The sequence below is a fragment of the Nothobranchius furzeri genome, chromosome 1 (assembly GCF_043380555.1).
Source record: "Nothobranchius furzeri strain GRZ-AD chromosome 1, NfurGRZ-RIMD1, whole genome shotgun sequence".
NCBI classification, from domain to species: Eukaryota; Metazoa; Chordata; class Actinopteri; order Cyprinodontiformes; family Nothobranchiidae; genus Nothobranchius; species Nothobranchius furzeri.
This window is the reverse complement of record NC_091741.1, coordinates 79561828-79580131: the sequence shown is the minus strand read 5'-3', so window position 1 is coordinate 79580131 and position 18304 is coordinate 79561828. Positions and strand designations below refer to the sequence as shown.

Here is an 18304-nt window from a genome sequence, read left to right as displayed (position 1 = left end):
TGTGTGTGTGCGTGTGTGTCTTTGCATGCCACTGCATTTGTCTTTGTGTGTGGCAGTGTGCTGCTAAGTGTGTGTGTGTGTGTGTGTGTGTGTGTGTGAGTGTGTGTGTGTGTGTGTGTGTGTGTGTGTGTGTGTGTGTGTGTGTGTGTTAAACTCACAGTGTCCGCAGCTTGGGCATGTGGTTGAAGCTGGACAGGGGGATAAGGGTGATATTGTTGTTGTTGAGGGTGCTAAATGGAAAAAAGACAAACATGTGTTATTAGAAATAAGGAATAAAACATACATAAGGAACATTTTGTGGAACAGCAGATTAATTAATCAAATGTGTATTCAAATTTCAATTTAACCTCCAAATGATCACATAAACATTGTAATGGTTTAAATCCTTTTGTCAGAATGACTTAACCACATTCTTCTTTGCATGCATGCTTTAACTTTGGCCTAACTCACAAGGATTATGCTTTGTTTTAAAATGTTGGTGCAAGTGAAGGTACCAGAACAAGAGCAAAACCTAACATACACCCCAAAGAACATGTCTCCATTATTCCAAAAATAACTATTTTCATTATTTGCACTTTCACCCTGCATGAACACCAGGGTTGTCATAGCAGCTCTTCCCTACTTTTGTAGCAACAGCATCAGTCTGTTTTCTTCACGTCTGCGGTGAATTTAGAAGTTTAGATGTAATATTTTTATCAGTTTCAACACTGACCAAAAATGAAATCATGTAACATGTAAAAGAAGATTCTAATAAGGCCATCTGAGGCTCCTGGTCAAGTGTCAACTCATTCTTTGACCCACACATGGGCTTATTCGTTTTAAAACTCCGACGCAGGTCACAGCTGTGTATGATTAGTCTGTGGCAACTCTAACCCTAGTCTGTCTCATGTTGTATTGACCTAAAGAAGCATGAAAAACAAGATCAACGCTCATTACCGCAGAAGAAAGACTGGTTTCCCTGGCTCTATAACCCCCCCACCACCACCACCACCACCACCACACACACACACACACACACACTCCCAGTGAGCATGCTGAAGAAACACAATGCCTATTGATTTTCAGTGGTTTTTATGTAGACATGGAGGCCGAATTGGAAGCATGAAGAAATGCAGAAAACAACAACTTTCCATCAAAGACACTCACCCTGGAATTTTATTGGCAGACAGATCAAAGCTGGTCAGTACTAGAGCACTAGAGAGCAGGTCTCTCGTTACCTACATGTATGCAAAGACAACTACCCTTGTGTGTGTCATATATTTATATATATATCCCATCTCGCCCTCCACAGGTGGTCTCATCCTTCCAAGCTCAGGTCCTCTACCAGAGGCCTGGGAGCTTGAGGGTTCTGCAGTATCTTAACTGTAAGCTAATTTTGCATGTCATTCAGAAAACAAGGTGCCAGAGTCTGGAGGAAGACTGGGCAGAGGGTGTCCAGTGTCAAGTACCCACAGTCAGTGATGGTCTGGGGTGCCATGTCAGCTGCTGGTGTTGACCCACTGTGTTTTATCAAGGGCAGGGTCAATGCAGCTAGCTTGGAGCACTTCATGCTTCCATCTGCTGAAAAGCTTTATGGAAATGAAGATTTCCTTTTTCAGCACGGCCTGGCACCTGCTCACAGTGCCAAAACCACTGGTAAATGGTTTACTGACCATGGTATTACTGTGCTCAATTGGCCTGCCAACTCCCCTGACCTGAACCCCAAAGAGAATCTGTGGGATGTTATGAAGAGAAAGTTGAGAGACGCAAGACCCAACACTCTGGATGAGCTTAAGGCCACTATTGAAGCATCCTGGGCCTCCACAACACCTCAGCAGTGCCACAGGCTGATTGCCTCCATGCCACGCCGCATTGAAGCAGTCATTTCTGCAAAAGGATTCCCGACCAAGTATTGAGTGCATAACTGAACATAATTATTTGAAGGTTGACTTTTTTTGTATTAAAAACACTTTTCTTTTATTGGTCGGATGAAATATGCTAATTTTTTTAGATGGGAATTTTGGGTTTTCATGAGCTGTATGCCAAAATCATCAATATTAGAAACAATAAAAGGGGCTAGACACACGGGAGGCGACAAACGACCGCGATCAGCTAAATTCGTCACTGTCGCTTTTATTACCTGACACACGGGAGGCGATCCGCAGCAGCGGCTAGCGGCAAAGCCGTTCTGTTCCATGGCGAAATCGAAACTTCCGTTGTTTTGTTTGGCTGTGTCAGGTTGGAGGGAATTAAGGTTATTTAAGCTGTTCAGAGTTTAAAAAGGGGTAGTTATGATGTTTCACAAGGTGCTGCTAGAGTTATGTGAAATCTTACTTCTGATTTACTATATTCAATTCAATTCAATTCAATTCAATTTTATTTATATAGCGCCAAATCACGACAAGAGTCGTCTCAAGGCACTTAACATAATATTAAACATAATAATAATCAACTTCTCCATGTGTGCTCGGAGATGTACGGAGCATCCTGTCCGCTCATTGGTCAGTGAATGAAACCTCCGCTGATTGGTCCTCGTCTGAGCGACAGCGATGAAAAGTTGAAAATATTTCAACTTTCTGGGATCGCGTCGCTGGGTCGCCTGTGCACGACATGTGGACGAACGCAAAATTTCACACGCACATTTTTCGCGTTTCGCTTAGTAGGAGGGAAACCTGCGATTATCGCTTTGTCGTGCATGTCTCATCGAAAATGAATGGATGAAAGGCGAAGTCGCCTCCCGTGTGTCGAGCCCAAAAGGCGTAATGAATCTGATATATATGAAAGTCTAATGTTTATCAGTACATTACAGAAAATAATGAACTTTATCACAATATGCAAATTTTTTTGGAAGGACCTGTTTATAATTTTGTAATGCCAACAATAGTCATTTTAAAACCTGGTGGTTGACATAATTTACCTCATGAACTGGGAACACGTATTATTGTTTGACATAATCTGAGTCAGATGTTCAGTATTTTGGTAATGTCAGTGTATACAGAAAAAGGTTTGATGTATTTTCAAATGAAAATGTGTTTTTGTGAAAAAAAAACTATTAGGCCAATTGTGTTTTGTAGGTGTGTGTTGCTATGAAGTGTTTGGAAAAATGTATCTGAAGTATGGTAAAAAGGTTGTTAGCAATTAAAATGAATTAAGTGATTCTTGACAATGAGTATTAAAGATCGAAAGCATTTCCATAAATCTACAATAGAAAACCAGTGCTAAAATACATTTATTCTACAGTCTTACTTCCCTTTTCTCTGGGTTTGTTAAAGCCAATAACAACAGAAGCCAGCATGACCCTTTCCTTTGATTTTGCCCAGGTTTCACAGATCATTAATTTTACTGGACAGAAAATAGCGCTAGTTTACTTTACGTATCACCCGAAACCTTGTGTATTCAAAGAATCATTGTTACAGAAAGAATGACGGCTGAACGGTCATTTTTTATTTCTGAAACCAGCTAATTTTTCAATGCTGACAGTGTGTTTTTAATGTGTTCAGACAATGAAAGGGCCAGATTTGTCCTGATAAATGGACAGAATTCAAGATTAAAGAATTTTTCATGGCATCTGCAATATGTTTGTGCCTAAAGTACAGTTTAACCGTAATACAGAACTTAAAAACAGGTTTATTCCACTATTGTCGTCATAACTGCTCAACATAAGTTGATTACCGGGGGTTTGGTATGTTTTTACTAACACCCACTCAGCCCTAAAATAGACTGTTTTTGCACTCTGTGTTGATGTTACTTTGCTTTCTCTTTAATTCCAGCTCCTTTTGATTCTCTGTCTACATTCTCCTCCCTGCCAGTACAGCCTCAGTGGCCTGGGTAGACGGATAGAGTTTCACACTCACTCTAACATACACACTCACTCACATCAGGAGCGCCATGGTCAGCCCTGTCAGGGGTGATTCCACCCAGTATATATAATTTAATTGTGGAATAACAATAATTTCCCTCTGCAATTTTCTTGTCAGTTATTCTCCCACTCAGTCTATTCAGGCCCCCACGGCATTGCCATGCCTTAATAAAGTAGTGACTGGAATGACTTAAGCCAATGTAAATATGAAATGCACAATCTAGAAGTTGAGAGCCGTGTTATATCGTGGCCACTGCTTATTTTTGCACACCATTCGTGTGTGTGTACTTTTCAAACTGTGCTTTTATGTGTCAACTTTTGGTGGCATTTTTATTTTAGGATGTAATTAATTTTATTGCAGAGAGAATTTTGTTAAATCATCTAGAAAAAAAACTTTAGTTGGTGTGTTTATTTTTATCTGTTGTAGCAGTTTAGATCTATGATGTTGTTTCTAAGTCAGATACTTGTCAGCTGGAACCACATTAAATGATTTTTGTTTTATGCGTTGAATCAGCAAAATTTTGCTTTGCAATTTAGTCACAAACTGTCTTAAATGTATTTTATAATATTTTCAATTCATTCTAATTTTTTCACAAATGTGTTGTTGTTTGTAAGTAAAGCCTCAAGGGACTTGTATTCCCTGATGCATTTCCACCACCAGGACCATTTTGAAAACACCTGAAAATGGCTTTAATAGAGAGGTGGTACCCTTGAAATGACCTCAAACTTTTTGGGAGGTGGAGGAATACCGGACAGTTCTGACTAGGTGACTATCCCCTGCATTCCTCTGTTAGAAACGTGCCTATGGAAAAACTGAGGGAACTGCCTGTTGTCTGACAAACTGTTGCACTTCACATCTACTGCTTAATTTGCCTAATCTACCATGCAGCTCAGACCCTAATGGGAATGCAAAAAAAAAAAAAAAAAAAAAAAGGCTGAAAGAAAATATTGATGATTCACGGCAAATAATTAGCGGGGTACAAAGCTTCTGGGTAAGGAAGTATGCTACCCAGAACATTTTTACCCTGAGTCTTCCACATTTGTTTCAGCCTGGGTTCGTCTCATTTCCACTAAAACTCTGAGCTATAGAGCAGATTAGAAGCCACTGATTTAAACAGCACCTTTTCAGATAATGAAGTGTTGCAGTCAAGTTTGTCAGACAGAAGAAAGTTCCTTTCTTTCTTTCTTGCATATTTCTAACAGATGGCCACTGGGAATGATTGGGGAGTGTAAACTAATCAAGAGTGTTGAGTTCTCTTCAAAGATTCTGGGTAATTTTAGGAATACCCTAAGAGCACTCTTCTACGTACGTTTTAAGCCCAGCCCACACTGTGTTTTCTCAGCTGTCCTAGACAAATCTCTCATCAAGAACTGAATCGTGACAATAAAATAGTAAACGTGAGGGTGACTTGCAAGTCTGTGGTCTTTCAGCGTGACCGGCTCTGCGGCACCTTATTGAGCACCCTCATGACCAAAGTCAGCCTACAGCAGTCTTCAAGCACTGCTTGAAAACCTATAACTCCCATCTGCAATTGACCAATGAAAATACACCCAGGGAGTCACATGAGCAGCTAGTGACAGGAGTACAATACAAGAGTAGAAACAGCAACATTACAGACAGGACCACGTGGAGCACTCCTTTTGGAGTTTGGATCAGAGTCTAATAAAAAAAAGTGTTAACGCTTTTTTCTGTCGTTTTTGTTAATTGTCGGTATTATTGACGTATGCTTTCATTGGGTGTGCTCGTGACATTAGCGTGTCCTGCCAGAATGAGATTTTTGCTCACTGAAATCTTGCGCCGTACCGTGTGCCACTGCCACTGTGTGACAGCCGGAAAATGCAGAGCGTGGTCCAGGCTTTAGTCCTGGTTCTACATGATGTCAAAGATGGTCGTCCAAAACTACCCTAGATCCTGGAAAAAGGTTACTGACGTGGAAATGAGCCTTAGAGAATATTTCTAAATTCACAACCGTTCGTAACTTTATTTGGAGGAAATTTAACTCACAAATTGAACACAAGAGCCCTGGGATCATGCCAAAAGTTCTTCTTAAAAATCTTCTGAATATTTTGACAAACCTCACAAATGCTCTTTATGATTTTATTATATTTGGAACTTCTACATTCAACATGTTCCCAAAACGGTTTTAAATGTACTCATCTCTTGTACTATTCAAATTATTGTGAATTAAGTGTGATCTGCTTTTAGTTTCTGCATCCTGGTAACTTCTTTACTCAGGTTTTATTGACATTTTTCACTGTTGTCACATAGACTAATGATTATAGATTTGTTTGAAAACACAATCTCATTTCCTGTTTGCTGTCAGAGTACATGAGACCACGTGAACTAACACAACACCGGCGTTTGCCTCTTACATTGTTTCTTATAAAGAAATAGCTTATTCGGCTATTTTCCTTTAATTTGAGATAGGGCTGCAATGACCTCTGCAGCGGTGTTGCAGAAGAAATCCATGATCCCAGAAAGAAGTGTGTGTGCACACATGTGTGTGTATTTGCCAACCTATGCATGTTCCCGTGTGTGTGTTTCATATACGCGTATATTCTTAAGTCAGCATGTACATGTTTGCTCGTTCCTGAGCCTTTGTGTGCTCTCACAATGCGGTTAACTCTCTGTTGCAGTAAAAGAGCCTCTGCAGTCAGTGATGGAAGACACTCTTTAGAGGCAACTGCCACGAAGATGCTATCACCAGTGTTTATGCTTGAGTGTGTGTACGTGTATTTGTGGGTGGTGCGAGTGTGGGACAGGGAAAGAGAGTGATGTTATCACATGTGTCTTTGCCGCAGCCTACACCCAGAGGTCGAAGCCTTCCTCGTCAATCATTCCTCCTTCGTGAACAAACATTAAGCACCCTGAACTGTAAGATCCTGAGTGTTAAATTAGGTATGAAGAAAGTGCCTTAATGATACATTTCTATTCCATTACAGACAGAAAAGGTTGTTTGACTTTAAACACGTCGGATTGAACTTTAAATAGATATGTGATTATTTTTTAAAGTAGCCAAGGATGGAAATGCCAGAAAGTAGACCTTTATTACAATGCCTTGAGATTTCGACAAATACACAAACTAGCTTTTTACAATGTGACTACAGTATTGTTGAGTAAGTCAACACTAAATGTTAAACGCTTTGTAAAAAATACAAACAAGAATTATTATTCTATAATGACTCTAAATATCTATAATAAGTTTTCTTATGTTTGGTTTGGTTTGTAGAGTCGTACTATGTTGTGGAGACATTTAGCTGGTCCAAACAATGACAAAATACCCTAATGCTTGGTTTTAGAGGTATGGTGTGGGTTAGGAATAGGAATAGAACATCATTGGATAGGGTTTGGGTATGGGTTAGGCATGGTGGAGTCACAAAAACTGAATGGAAGTCAATGGCAGGTCCTCCAAGTATGAATACACATTACATTTCTTTTCAGTGTGTGTGTGTGTGTGTGTGTGTGTGTGTGTGTGTGTGTGTGTGTGTGTGTGTGTGTGTGTGTGTGTGTGTGTGTGTGCATAATAAAGTGTATTTCCAATTAGTCTCTATTATGCTCAATCAGCCCTAACAGACACAGATCCATACACAAGCAGAATGTCTGAATTACTACAGCCACTAAACTACAAGACAACATTATAAATTTATGGTTGTGATTACAGCCAATATTGACTTTATGTTCTGTACCATTACTCATTCTTGCAATCACCAAGAAAAGGTATTATAAATATGGCTGAACTGCCAAACACAACTTTGCAGCAGCTCTGAATCTAAGTATTTTCACTGTAATTATTCTCTTACTGTGAATGAGAATATCAGAAATCTCAACCCTCACTTTTCAGTTCCCTATTAGACATGGTATTGGCTGGAAATTGAGTATTTGATAAGCTGAGACTAAGCTTCATCACTTTAAGTGTAACAACTACAATTTATCTTAATATTCTTCAATCATTTGGACCATTTGATTTTTTTCCCCGAGCAATAATTCCTAATTTTTCTACTGAAATCCCCAAATACACGCCTGCAGGGGTGTTTTGGCCTAAGCTCTAAAATCAATACTCCATCACTGGAAAGTAACCAAACTGGAAGCACAACAAAGTAATTTTAGGACCTTACTTGTGTGTTGTTGGTAGACAGCCTACACTAATAACTGTAAACATAAAAACAACAAAGCAGCTTTACTTTCAAAGCACATTTCATACACAGTGTGTTTGCACAGTGATAATTGTATTAAAGGTCTAGAATGAATTCCTTATAGTCAGAGTAACAAATTGTCTCAATCTAAAAGCAGCTTTATGCCAAGGTTTTCCTCTTAGATCTGTTTCATGAAGAGTCAAGTGCTAACTGAAACACACTAAAATCAGCAATTTTGTGATTTTATAAGCTAATGTGAAGTAAGACCTAGCTTAAACTACCAGGATCAGTTAACAAATAAGCAGTGCAGTAACTGGTTCAGAAATGCAAGCATAAAAAAATGTCTTTAGTAGTTTTTGATAAAATAGCAGTTGTTATCTGAAGGTCATCAGACAATGCTACTAAATTAAGAGAAATAGCCATGGAAAATAGATTAGAGAAACTAAAATGCTATTTTATTTTAAACTGATGTTAGAAGATGTTGCTCTACAGGTTGGTCTATCCACGCTCTATTGGAGCCTCAGCAGGTCTAACACTGGCCCAAACAACTTTGTGTTTAACCAATCACAGTGTTCTATGTTTGTTAGACGGGCTTAACGAAAGAGCTATGACAGAGGGAAACAACAAAAATCACGTCGGCTCAGGAACGGCGCTTGTTTGCAATGGCTTTGGCATCAAATTTGGACAAGTTAGACTTGGGCTTTTCTTTGAGACACGAGCAAAAAAGGATGTATTTGTTCCTTCTTCTTTGACAGTGTATGGTGAACCTCCCCGTCGACTGATTTCCATGGCAATGAATACATCACATTGTTGCTCTGATTGGACCTATAGCAATGTCCAATAGCATGCAAAGACAATTTGAAAGACAACTGTAGATTTCTCCCTACGACTGAGCTCTGTCTATGGGTCGTGGCCAGACTATGTATTCACATATATAGGATGGCTTGCCAGGCAAATTTTAAATGGCATGTTTGATGAAAACAACACCGTGGTAAATAATCCGTGCTCACAAAGGTTCTGAAAAATCTCCTACTGATTTCACCTGAACTAAAATAATAAAAACGTGGTTTTAACAACCGTATTGGTTACAATCAAGCAACCATGGCTGTCTTTAACATGGAAATCCATAACCATGACACATTTTTGATGGAACAAAAATAAATGTGAAATGTTGATGAGAAAGTAAACGGAGGAAAAATGAACAGGGTGGTAAGATTAAAACAGGAGGGAAATGTTGATTCTCATTCACAGCTGATATTAAGATAACCGTGAGGTTGATTTTAGCATTGATTTTCTAGGAGCTTGGAACGTAGGAGCATTTAAATTCAGTTAATGACTAGGATCCTCCTTGTAATCTATTTTATACTGTCAGCAGTGAACGGCTGAAACATCAGCCTAAAAGACCAAACGTGGCGAGGACCACCGCAAACCCAAACTGAACTATAACAAATTAACAAATTAACTGGAATGCGTTTAATTTCAGTCAAAGCTTGTTGTGTAAAGTTTAGAATGTGATTTTAATGAGAAAAATGCACCAAATAAACATAATTTATATGCATTAGCAACACAGACATTACGCATCTAGAAAAGGCAACCACTCGTTGTCTACGTGTTTCAGAGTCGGATGTTCGGATGCGGTTTCTTTTGCTTAGACTTGAGGCCTGACTGTAATTTATTTCTCTGAGAGCTTTCCCACACAGATGCTGAAAAGAGGCAAACTATCAAAGGGCCTAAAAGGCTCATTGAGTTGTGTGAAGAGTACTCAGCATCTTCACCAAGGCCTCATTATAGCTTCAGGAGAGGAGGCGAAGGGCAACACAGGGGCACTCCGCTCCTTCAATCACACATTGGTTTAACTCTGTCACTCAGGAGAAAGCCAAAATCAGGAGATCCAGAGAAATGAGCGTTACGCTAAATCATTTACACGATCATTTTAAACACTTCCTATTCACTTTTCAACAGAAGTGAATGTGTATGCTTGCATATGAGAGTGTGTGTGCTGGGGGCTGGACAGCTGTATTGTGTCTTGCTGAGTCAGACAGTGAGACTCACCGACCCTTGAAGTGATCCGTCACAGTCACACAACGGTGCTGCTCTGAGCAATGCTGCTGCAGATGGAGGTGTAAAAATGTGTGCCCCCCCCCCCCCCCCCACACACACACACACATGCACACACACACATTTGTTTAGCATTTCTCAAGGATGAGCTTTACAAACCTGACTGGTGTGTCAGAAACAAGATAGTGGGAGAATTTAATGAACTTTCATCTCTTTTCTTCTTCGTCTTCGTCTTCGTCTTCCTCCGCTTATCCGGGTCCGGGTCGCGGGGGCAGCATCCCAATTAGGGAGCTCCAGGCCGTCCTCTCCCCGGCCTTGTCCACCAGCTCCTCCGGCAGGACCCCAAGGCGTTCCCGGACCAGATTGGAGATGTAACCTCTCCAACGTGTCCTGGGTCGACCTGGGGGCCTTCTGCCGGCAGGACATGCCCGAAACACCTCCCCGGGGAGGCGTCCAGGAGGCATCCTGACCAGATGCCCAAACCACCTCAACTGGCTCCTTTCGATCCAGAGGAGCAGCGGTTCTACTCCGAGTCCCTCCCGAATGTCCGAGCTCCTCACCCTATCTCTAAGGCTGAGCCCGGCCACCCTACGGAGGAAACTCATTTCGGCCGCTTGTATCCGCGATCTCGTTCTTTCGGTCATTACCCAAAGCTCATGACCATAGGTGAGGATTGGGACGTAGATCGACCGGTAAATCGAGAGCCTGGCTTTCTGGCTCAGCTCCCTCTTCCCCACGACAGATCGGCTCAGCGTCCGCATGACTGCAGACGCCGAACCAATCCGCCTGTCGATCTCCCGATCCCTCCTACCCTCACTCGTGAACAAGACCCCGAGATACTTAAACTCCTCCACTTGAGGTAGGACCTCTCCCCCGACCCGGAGGTGGCAAGCCACCCTTTTCCGGTCGAGAACCATGGTCTCAGATTTGGAGGTGCTGATCCTCATCCCAGCCGCTTCACATTCGGCCGCGAACCTACCCAGCAAGAGCTGAAGGTCAGAGCTGGATGAAGCTAGGAGGACCACATCATCCGCAAAAAGCAGAGACGAGATTCTCCTGCCACCAAACTCGACACACTCCAGACCACGGCTGCGTCTAGAAATTCTGTCCATAAAAGTGATGAACAGAACCGGTGACAAAGGGCAGCCCTGGCGGAGTCCAACCCTCACTGGGAACAGGTCCGACTTACTACCGGCTATGCGGACCAAACTCACGCTCCTCTGGTAAAGGGACTGAATGGCCCTTAACAGAAAGCCACCCACCCCATACTCCTGGAGCGTCCCCCACAGGGTGCCCCTGGGGACACGGTCATAAGCCTTCTCCAAATCCACAAAGCACATGTGGATTGGTTGGGCAAACTCCCATGCCCCCTCCATCACCCTTGCAAGGGTATAGAGCTGGTCCACAGTTCCACGGCCAGGACGAAAACCACATTGCTCCTCCTCTATCTGAGATTCAACTATCGATCGGACCCTCCTCTCCAGTACCTTGGCGTAAACCTTTCCAGGGAGGCTGAGGAGTGTGATCCCCCTATAGTTGGAACACACCCTCAGGTCACCCTTCTTAAAGATGGGGACCACCACCCCGGTCTGCCACTCCCTAGGAACTGCCCCCGATGACCACGCAATGTTGTAGAGACGTGTCAACCATGACAGCCCTACAACATCCATAGCCTTGAGATACCCAGGACGAACCTCATCCGCCCCCGGGGCTCCGCCGCTGTGTAGTTGTTTGACTACCTCAGCAACTTCTGCCCCCGAGATCGGACAGTCCATCCCCAGGCCTCCCAGCTCTGGTTCCTCCTCGGAATGCGCATTGGTGGGATTGAGGAGCTCCTCAAAGTATTCCTTCCACCGTCCGACTATAGCCTCAGTTGACGTCAGCAGCTCCCCATCCCCACTGTAAACAGTGTGAGCGAGTTGCTGCCTTCCTCTCCTGAGGCGCCGGACAGTTTGCCAGAACCTCTTTGGAGCCGATCGATAGTCTTTCTCCATGGCCTCACCAAACTCCTCCCACGCCCGAGATTTTGCCTCGGCAACTGCCACTGCTGCACCCCCCTTGGCTATCCGGTACCTGTCTGCTGCCTCCGGAGACCCACAGACCAGCCACGCCCCGCAGGCCTCCCTCTCCAGCCCGACGGCTCCCCGAACCTCCGGTGTCCACCAGCGGGCACGGGGGTTGCCACCACGACTGGCACCGGCCACCCTACGACCACAGCCAGCAACAGCCGCCTCGACAATCGCAGAGTGGAACAAGGCCCACTCGGACTCAATGTCCCCCACTGCTCTCGGGACGTGGTCAAAGCTCTGCCGGAGGTGGGAGTTGAAGACCGTCTTGACAGGTTCTTCTGCCAGGCGTTCCCAGCAGACCCTCACTATGCGTTTGGGTCTGCCAGGTCTACGCGGCATGTTCTCTTGCCATCTGATCCAACTCACCACCAGGTGGTGATCAGTTGACAGCTCCGCCCCTCTCTTCACTCGGGTGTCCAAAACATACGGCCGCAGGTCAGATGATACGACTACAAAATCTATCATCGACCTGTGACCTAGGCTGCTCTGGTACCAAGTGTACCGGTGGGCATCCTTATGTTCGAACATGGTGTTCGTTATGGCCAAACTGCGGCTTGCACAGAAGTCCAATAACAAAACACCGCTCGAGTTCAGATTAGGTGGGCCGTTCCTCCCAATCACACCCCTCCAGGTCAAGCTGTCATTGCCCACGTGAGCATTGAAGTCCCCCAGCAGGACAATGGAGTCCCCTGATGGAGCACTATCTAGCACTCGTCCCAGGGACTCCAAAAAGGGTGGGTACTCTGAACTGATATTTGGCCCATAAGCACAAACAACAGTCAGGACCCGTTCCCCGACCCGAAGGCGCAAGGAAGCTACCCTCTTGTCCCCCGGGGTAAACCCCAACACACAGGCAGAGAGTCTCGGGGCTAACAAAAAGCCAACCCCAGCCCTCCGCCTCTCACCCGGAGCAACTCCAGCAAAGTAGAGTGTCCAACCCCTCTCCAGGTCTCGGGTTCCAGAGCCAATGCAATGTGTCGAGGTGAGTCCGACTATATCTAGCCGGTACCGTTCAACCTCTGCCACAAGCTCCGGCTCCTTCCCTGCCAGCGAGGTGACGTTCCATGTCCCAAAAACTAGTTTTCTTGTCCGGGGATTGGACCGCCAAGGCTCCCGCCTTGGTCTGCCACCCGATTCACATTGCACCGGACCCTTCATGTTCCTCCTGCAGGTGGTGGGTCCACAGTTGGACGAGCCCATGTATCCGGTTCGGGCTGGGCCCGGCCGGGCCCCATGGGCGAAAGCCCGGCCACCAGGCGCTCGCTCACGGGCCCCAACCCCAGGCCTGGCTCCAGGGTGGGACCCCGGTAACCCTCCGGGCCGGGTACTCCGACTCTTCGTTTTAACCGCCATGAAAGATCCTTCGAACCGTTCTTTGTCTCACCCTTCACCTAAGACCAATTTGTCATGGGAGGCCCTACCAGGGGCACTAAGTGCCCCAGACAACATAGCTCCTAGGATCATTAGGGCACTCAAACTCCTCCACCACGATAAGGTGACGGTTCAAGGAGGAGTCATCTCTTTTCTACTCAGGATATTTAAGCGTATACTTTGATGTAAGTTGTGACCCAACAGATTTTCACACTCAGCTCTAAAAGCTCTACAGTATCAGAAAAGAGACAATGTGGGTCTTTAGGGGTAAGAGTTAAGAGCTTTTAGTAGTTGAATTGTCTTATATATGAACTTTCCCACGGGATTTAACGCCTACTTTACTGCTTTGACTCAGCTGCCTGGCCGTGTGTGTGTGTGTGTGTGTGTGTGTGTGTGTGTGTGTGTGTGTGTGTGTGTGTGTGCTGTTTGGCCTTGGTCCTTTGTGCATATCTGTGGGGTCTGTGTGTATATAACGTGTTTGTTCTTGTTTTTGTCTATGCATTGACACATATTTATTTGTGTGTGTGTGTGTGTGTGTGTGTGTGTGTGTGTGTGTGTGTGTGTGTGTGTGTGTGTGTGTGTGTGAAAGCTCTACTTTAATATATTCTTGAGTGTTTGAACAACCAAAGTCATGCAATTTACTCCACTCATCTCTGTGAAAATTGACATTTCCAGCGTGTTGCTGTTGGAAACCGCCCTGGGAAAGCTCAGCTGTTTACAACTTTAGCTGAAAAGATCCAGAAAATGAAAAATAATTTAGGCGTTTGGATATTTTTAGATACAATCAGCTCCCTTTTGACTTTAAAATTATAACAGTGGGCTTTTAACTTACATTTTATAAGTGAGCATTTTGGAATCTAGCCTATTGTGTTTGTTGAATTCAAATGACGTCAAGAAAGATACTTTCTGTTCTGTTGCTAAAGTTACTCAAAGATGATTTAGCTAAACAAATCTAGACATCAGGTTTTATTGTAAATGGATCTGAATAAATGATGTAAGTATTTGAAGACAAAACATAAAAATTATACTTTTTTTAAAACAAATAATTATCAACTATGCAGTTCTAGGAAAATATAAATATGTTTTAAAGTCACCTTTATTTATTTTATATCCTGTTAAATGGGACAAAGAAAGGCACTTATGCTCAATAAGTTCTGCTTATAAGTGATGACTAGATACTGGGGCAAACATCCAAAGGAACATACACAGACGATAACCCACTTAAGAACATAAAACAATCTAGTGATCACACACCAAACCGGTATGAATTAGATCAGAAATGTCTTCCTCACATTGGTCCTTTCATCCCTCTTCCTTTGCCTTTCTCATCCTTTTAAAATTCCCAGCTGATGCATTTTCATATAAAATCATTCATCCTTCTCTCCTCTTTTTCCTCATTACCCCCCTTTTTTCCTGTTCTACCACCCAGTGGGATGTGGTTAATTGTGCGTGCCTCACACATCTGGTATTGCGCTCCTTTCTTTGTATAAATAACCCATTAATGTACCTGAAAACATCTACAGACGGGACCTTAGTTAGAAATGTGTAAAATTAATAAACGTGCATGTAAAATATATGAAGCAAAAGCATTGCAAGTAGAAGTTGCAGTGGGAATAGCATGCAACAAAAGCATCATAGGACACTTTATTCGTTGTGAAAGAAGAATTTTCTTTTACAATAATCTAGGCTTCTCCACCTTGAAAGGGAACCAGGCAGTTTTAGCTTGCTTTTAGCACCCCCTAGTGTCCGTTTATAGGACCGAAAGCAAAACTTATCTCCTCGCTGTGTGTTTGTCTTTTTACCAGATCTAACTACTGAAACATCTCCCCAGCCTTCCTTGGTGTCTACAGGAGTAATTCATCACTGCGTGCTCATGATCTAAAACAATCAGGAAACATGCTGGAGCCAGACTGCAGCCACAGGTACGTCTGAAGTTGCAAGTGGAATTTGCTGTTCAGAGGGGGAGATGGGGATGGGTGGCCTTTCTTAACCCATGTAAAGGGTCATTTTAGCGCATACTGGCTCAAGAAAATTATTATTTAAAAATACAAAAAAAACTTGCTAAGTATCTCTTTAACACCCCCCACCCCCTAAATCCCCTCCATGATTCTTAGTCTGGTCCCCAAAACTTTACATCTTATAAAAAAAGGTTCTAAACTCCTTCCTTGCCTTTTTCTGACCTCCACCCACAGCCTCACCCCTCCGTTTCAGGTCAGACCCTCTGTCTTCACCAAGGTGCTAGTTGTTGCCAGGGTGTGATAGTTCTGCTGAGCCCGCTGACTCAAAGGGAAGCCAAAAGGCCAGCCAAACCAAAATCACTGAAAAGGAGAAAGTTGTGCTGATCTCTTTTCATTTCAACCTCTCTGTTTGCAAAAAAGAGCATGCACGCACACACACAAACACGCACACACACACACACACACACACACACACACACACACACACACACACACACACACACACACACACTGCTACCATTTTTTAAACTTCAGGTTTTAGAAAGGTATCTCTCAGAGGCTTCAGTCCAGCACCCACGCGTCACGGATATGATACAGATCTGGAGGCAAGACGTGACCACAGAAATGCAATTATTGCTGGGGGCCGTCAAGGCTGGAGACCCACCAACTACACTGGGGATACGTTGACATGTAGGGCCAACACACACACACACCTACACACATTCTTGGAGAAGCACACAAAACCATTCCCTCTAATGCTTGTTTAAATCTGACAGTTGTACCAGTGGAGCTGCATAAACAACTGCTCTGGGACATGCTGCAAGTTGAAATTACACTTAAGAAAAAAAGTATGCCAGCAGTGGAACATAGACTCACACAATGACACACACACACGCGCGTGCATGCACACACGCACACAGACACAAGGTAGAGCAAAAAAACGCAGAATGTCACCATCATGCGGAGTGGTCAGTTTTTCATAGTTTCCTACAACCTTACGAGACAAAAGACACTAGAATGTGATTAATATTTACAGTTATGGAACTCCATGTGCAGCTGCAGCCCACATGGGCTTTCATCACATGTCTCTATGGTTTTCTCTTCATTTCTTTATTTTATTATGTAATCAGGTAAACTACTGCAAAGCAAACTAAAGGTCTTGTTTCCATTCTCAGATTGAAAGTCCTTAATAATGGAAATGATAAAAGTGAACATTATTATTATTATTATTATTATTATTATTAACAATATCTAATGCAATTTTGTCTTTAAATAGTATGAATTACTTTTTGAGAACAACCATGTCATTTATCCCCTTTAAATTCATGTTCTCATTAATACAATATTTTCTCTCATCATAAAGATTTCCAAAGGCGCTTTTAATGAAATCTTACCAGATTGCATGTCTCTTAGTTAGAATATCAACCTCATAAAATGTTATTTGTTCTATTTGGGGTTAGTAAGGATTAGAATTTGGGATTAAGACCTCAAGAACAATAAAAAGAACAAATAAATAGTTCGATCAATCTCCAGACAGTGGACATTATTTTAGCGCGATTGCACGTTCTGTGTTATGTGCCAATAGTCAATCATTCACATTAAATATGCTTTTTAAATTAAATGTATATTTCTACATTACACAACAAACATTGACTATAGCTGGAGTACAAAGTATTTTAGTTCAACCAGGGCATATTGTTATAGAATAAACACCACTGTTAGCAGTGATCAGAGCAAGGTTGTTTAGACGTTCAGAAGTTTGGACTGTGTGTGTGTGTGTGTGTGTGCGTGCGTGTGTGTGTGCGTGCGTGTGTGTGTGTGTGTGTGTGTGTGTGTGTGTGTGTGTGTGTGTTTGTGTGTGTGTGTGATTTCTTTAGAAAACCTCAGTTGGAAACATCATTAAAGAGTAATGCCACTACTTTGACTTCCTCTCAAACCCTTCCTCTGTATTTTGAAGCTCACAGTCACACAGATTTGAAATCCAACAAAAATAATGATTAAATTCAGGCGTGAGTACGGAGGGGCTTCTGGAGGAGAGGCCGAGAAGTCAACAGCTCAGAGGACAGAAATACAATCCTCCGCCTGCAGCTTACACGCTGAGTTTCTTTCCTCACACTCTTAGAAAATTGGGAGATCATTCTATTGCATGCATTGCCTTACTTTTAAAATGACAAAAAAAAAAACTATCCTTTGAGTGTTTTAAGGACGATAAACAGTCTTCCTCCAGATTTAATCAACATTCGTAAAAATGTTTATTTTAAAGATTTGAATTTCCAACATTATTCACTGACTGTGTCATTTGTTGTTTTAGAGATAACCGCAGGCTCCGTTGGAACAAAATCTGTTCAACTCTTTTTTTCACTAATTGGATATAAGAAATCAGAAGTTTCCAGGTGTCAGGGCAGCTTTAGTGCCTCTTAAACACATCACCAAACCATCTTGAGTTATTATCAGAGCCCAGTCCCACATCTGCTAAATATCATCTGTGGCGGCAAACCATAAAAGTGCTTTAAGGTGAAGAGGGAAAATATATTTTTAATAAGGTTTATAAACAAAAGTGTTAAATGTTAAAGTAGCAAAAAAGGAGAATTTTGATGTTAATGAAAATTTAAAAGATAATTAGAGAAAATCTATTTTATGCCAGATAAAAAGTCACCTTGTGGACTTAAAAAGCATCAAGTTACTCTGACCACCTCACCAAAAATTAGGAGAGGCCAAAAACACTGCCTCACACACACACACACACACACGCACGCACGCACGCACGCACACACACACACACACACACGCACACACTTTCTGTCTTTCCACACTGTCCTTCACTCTCCGTGGTACCAACTCAAAATTGTGCTTCAAGGAGGAAAAAAATTCATAAA

At 42.8% G+C, this 18304-nt stretch overlaps 1 protein-coding gene across 2 annotated transcripts in view; it reads right to left on the bottom strand.

Moving 5' to 3' along the window:
- slit3 (slit homolog 3 (Drosophila)) overlaps nt 1–18304 on the bottom strand; it is a 332135-nt gene that overhangs the window by 100598 nt on the left and 213233 nt on the right. For both annotated transcript variants that reach the window (XM_015950185.3, XM_054739263.2), the window contains one exon: nt 159–230. In XM_015950185.3, the coding sequence (XP_015805671.1) occupies nt 159–230 (72 nt within the window). The remainder of the gene's footprint in view (nt 1–158; nt 231–18304) is intronic.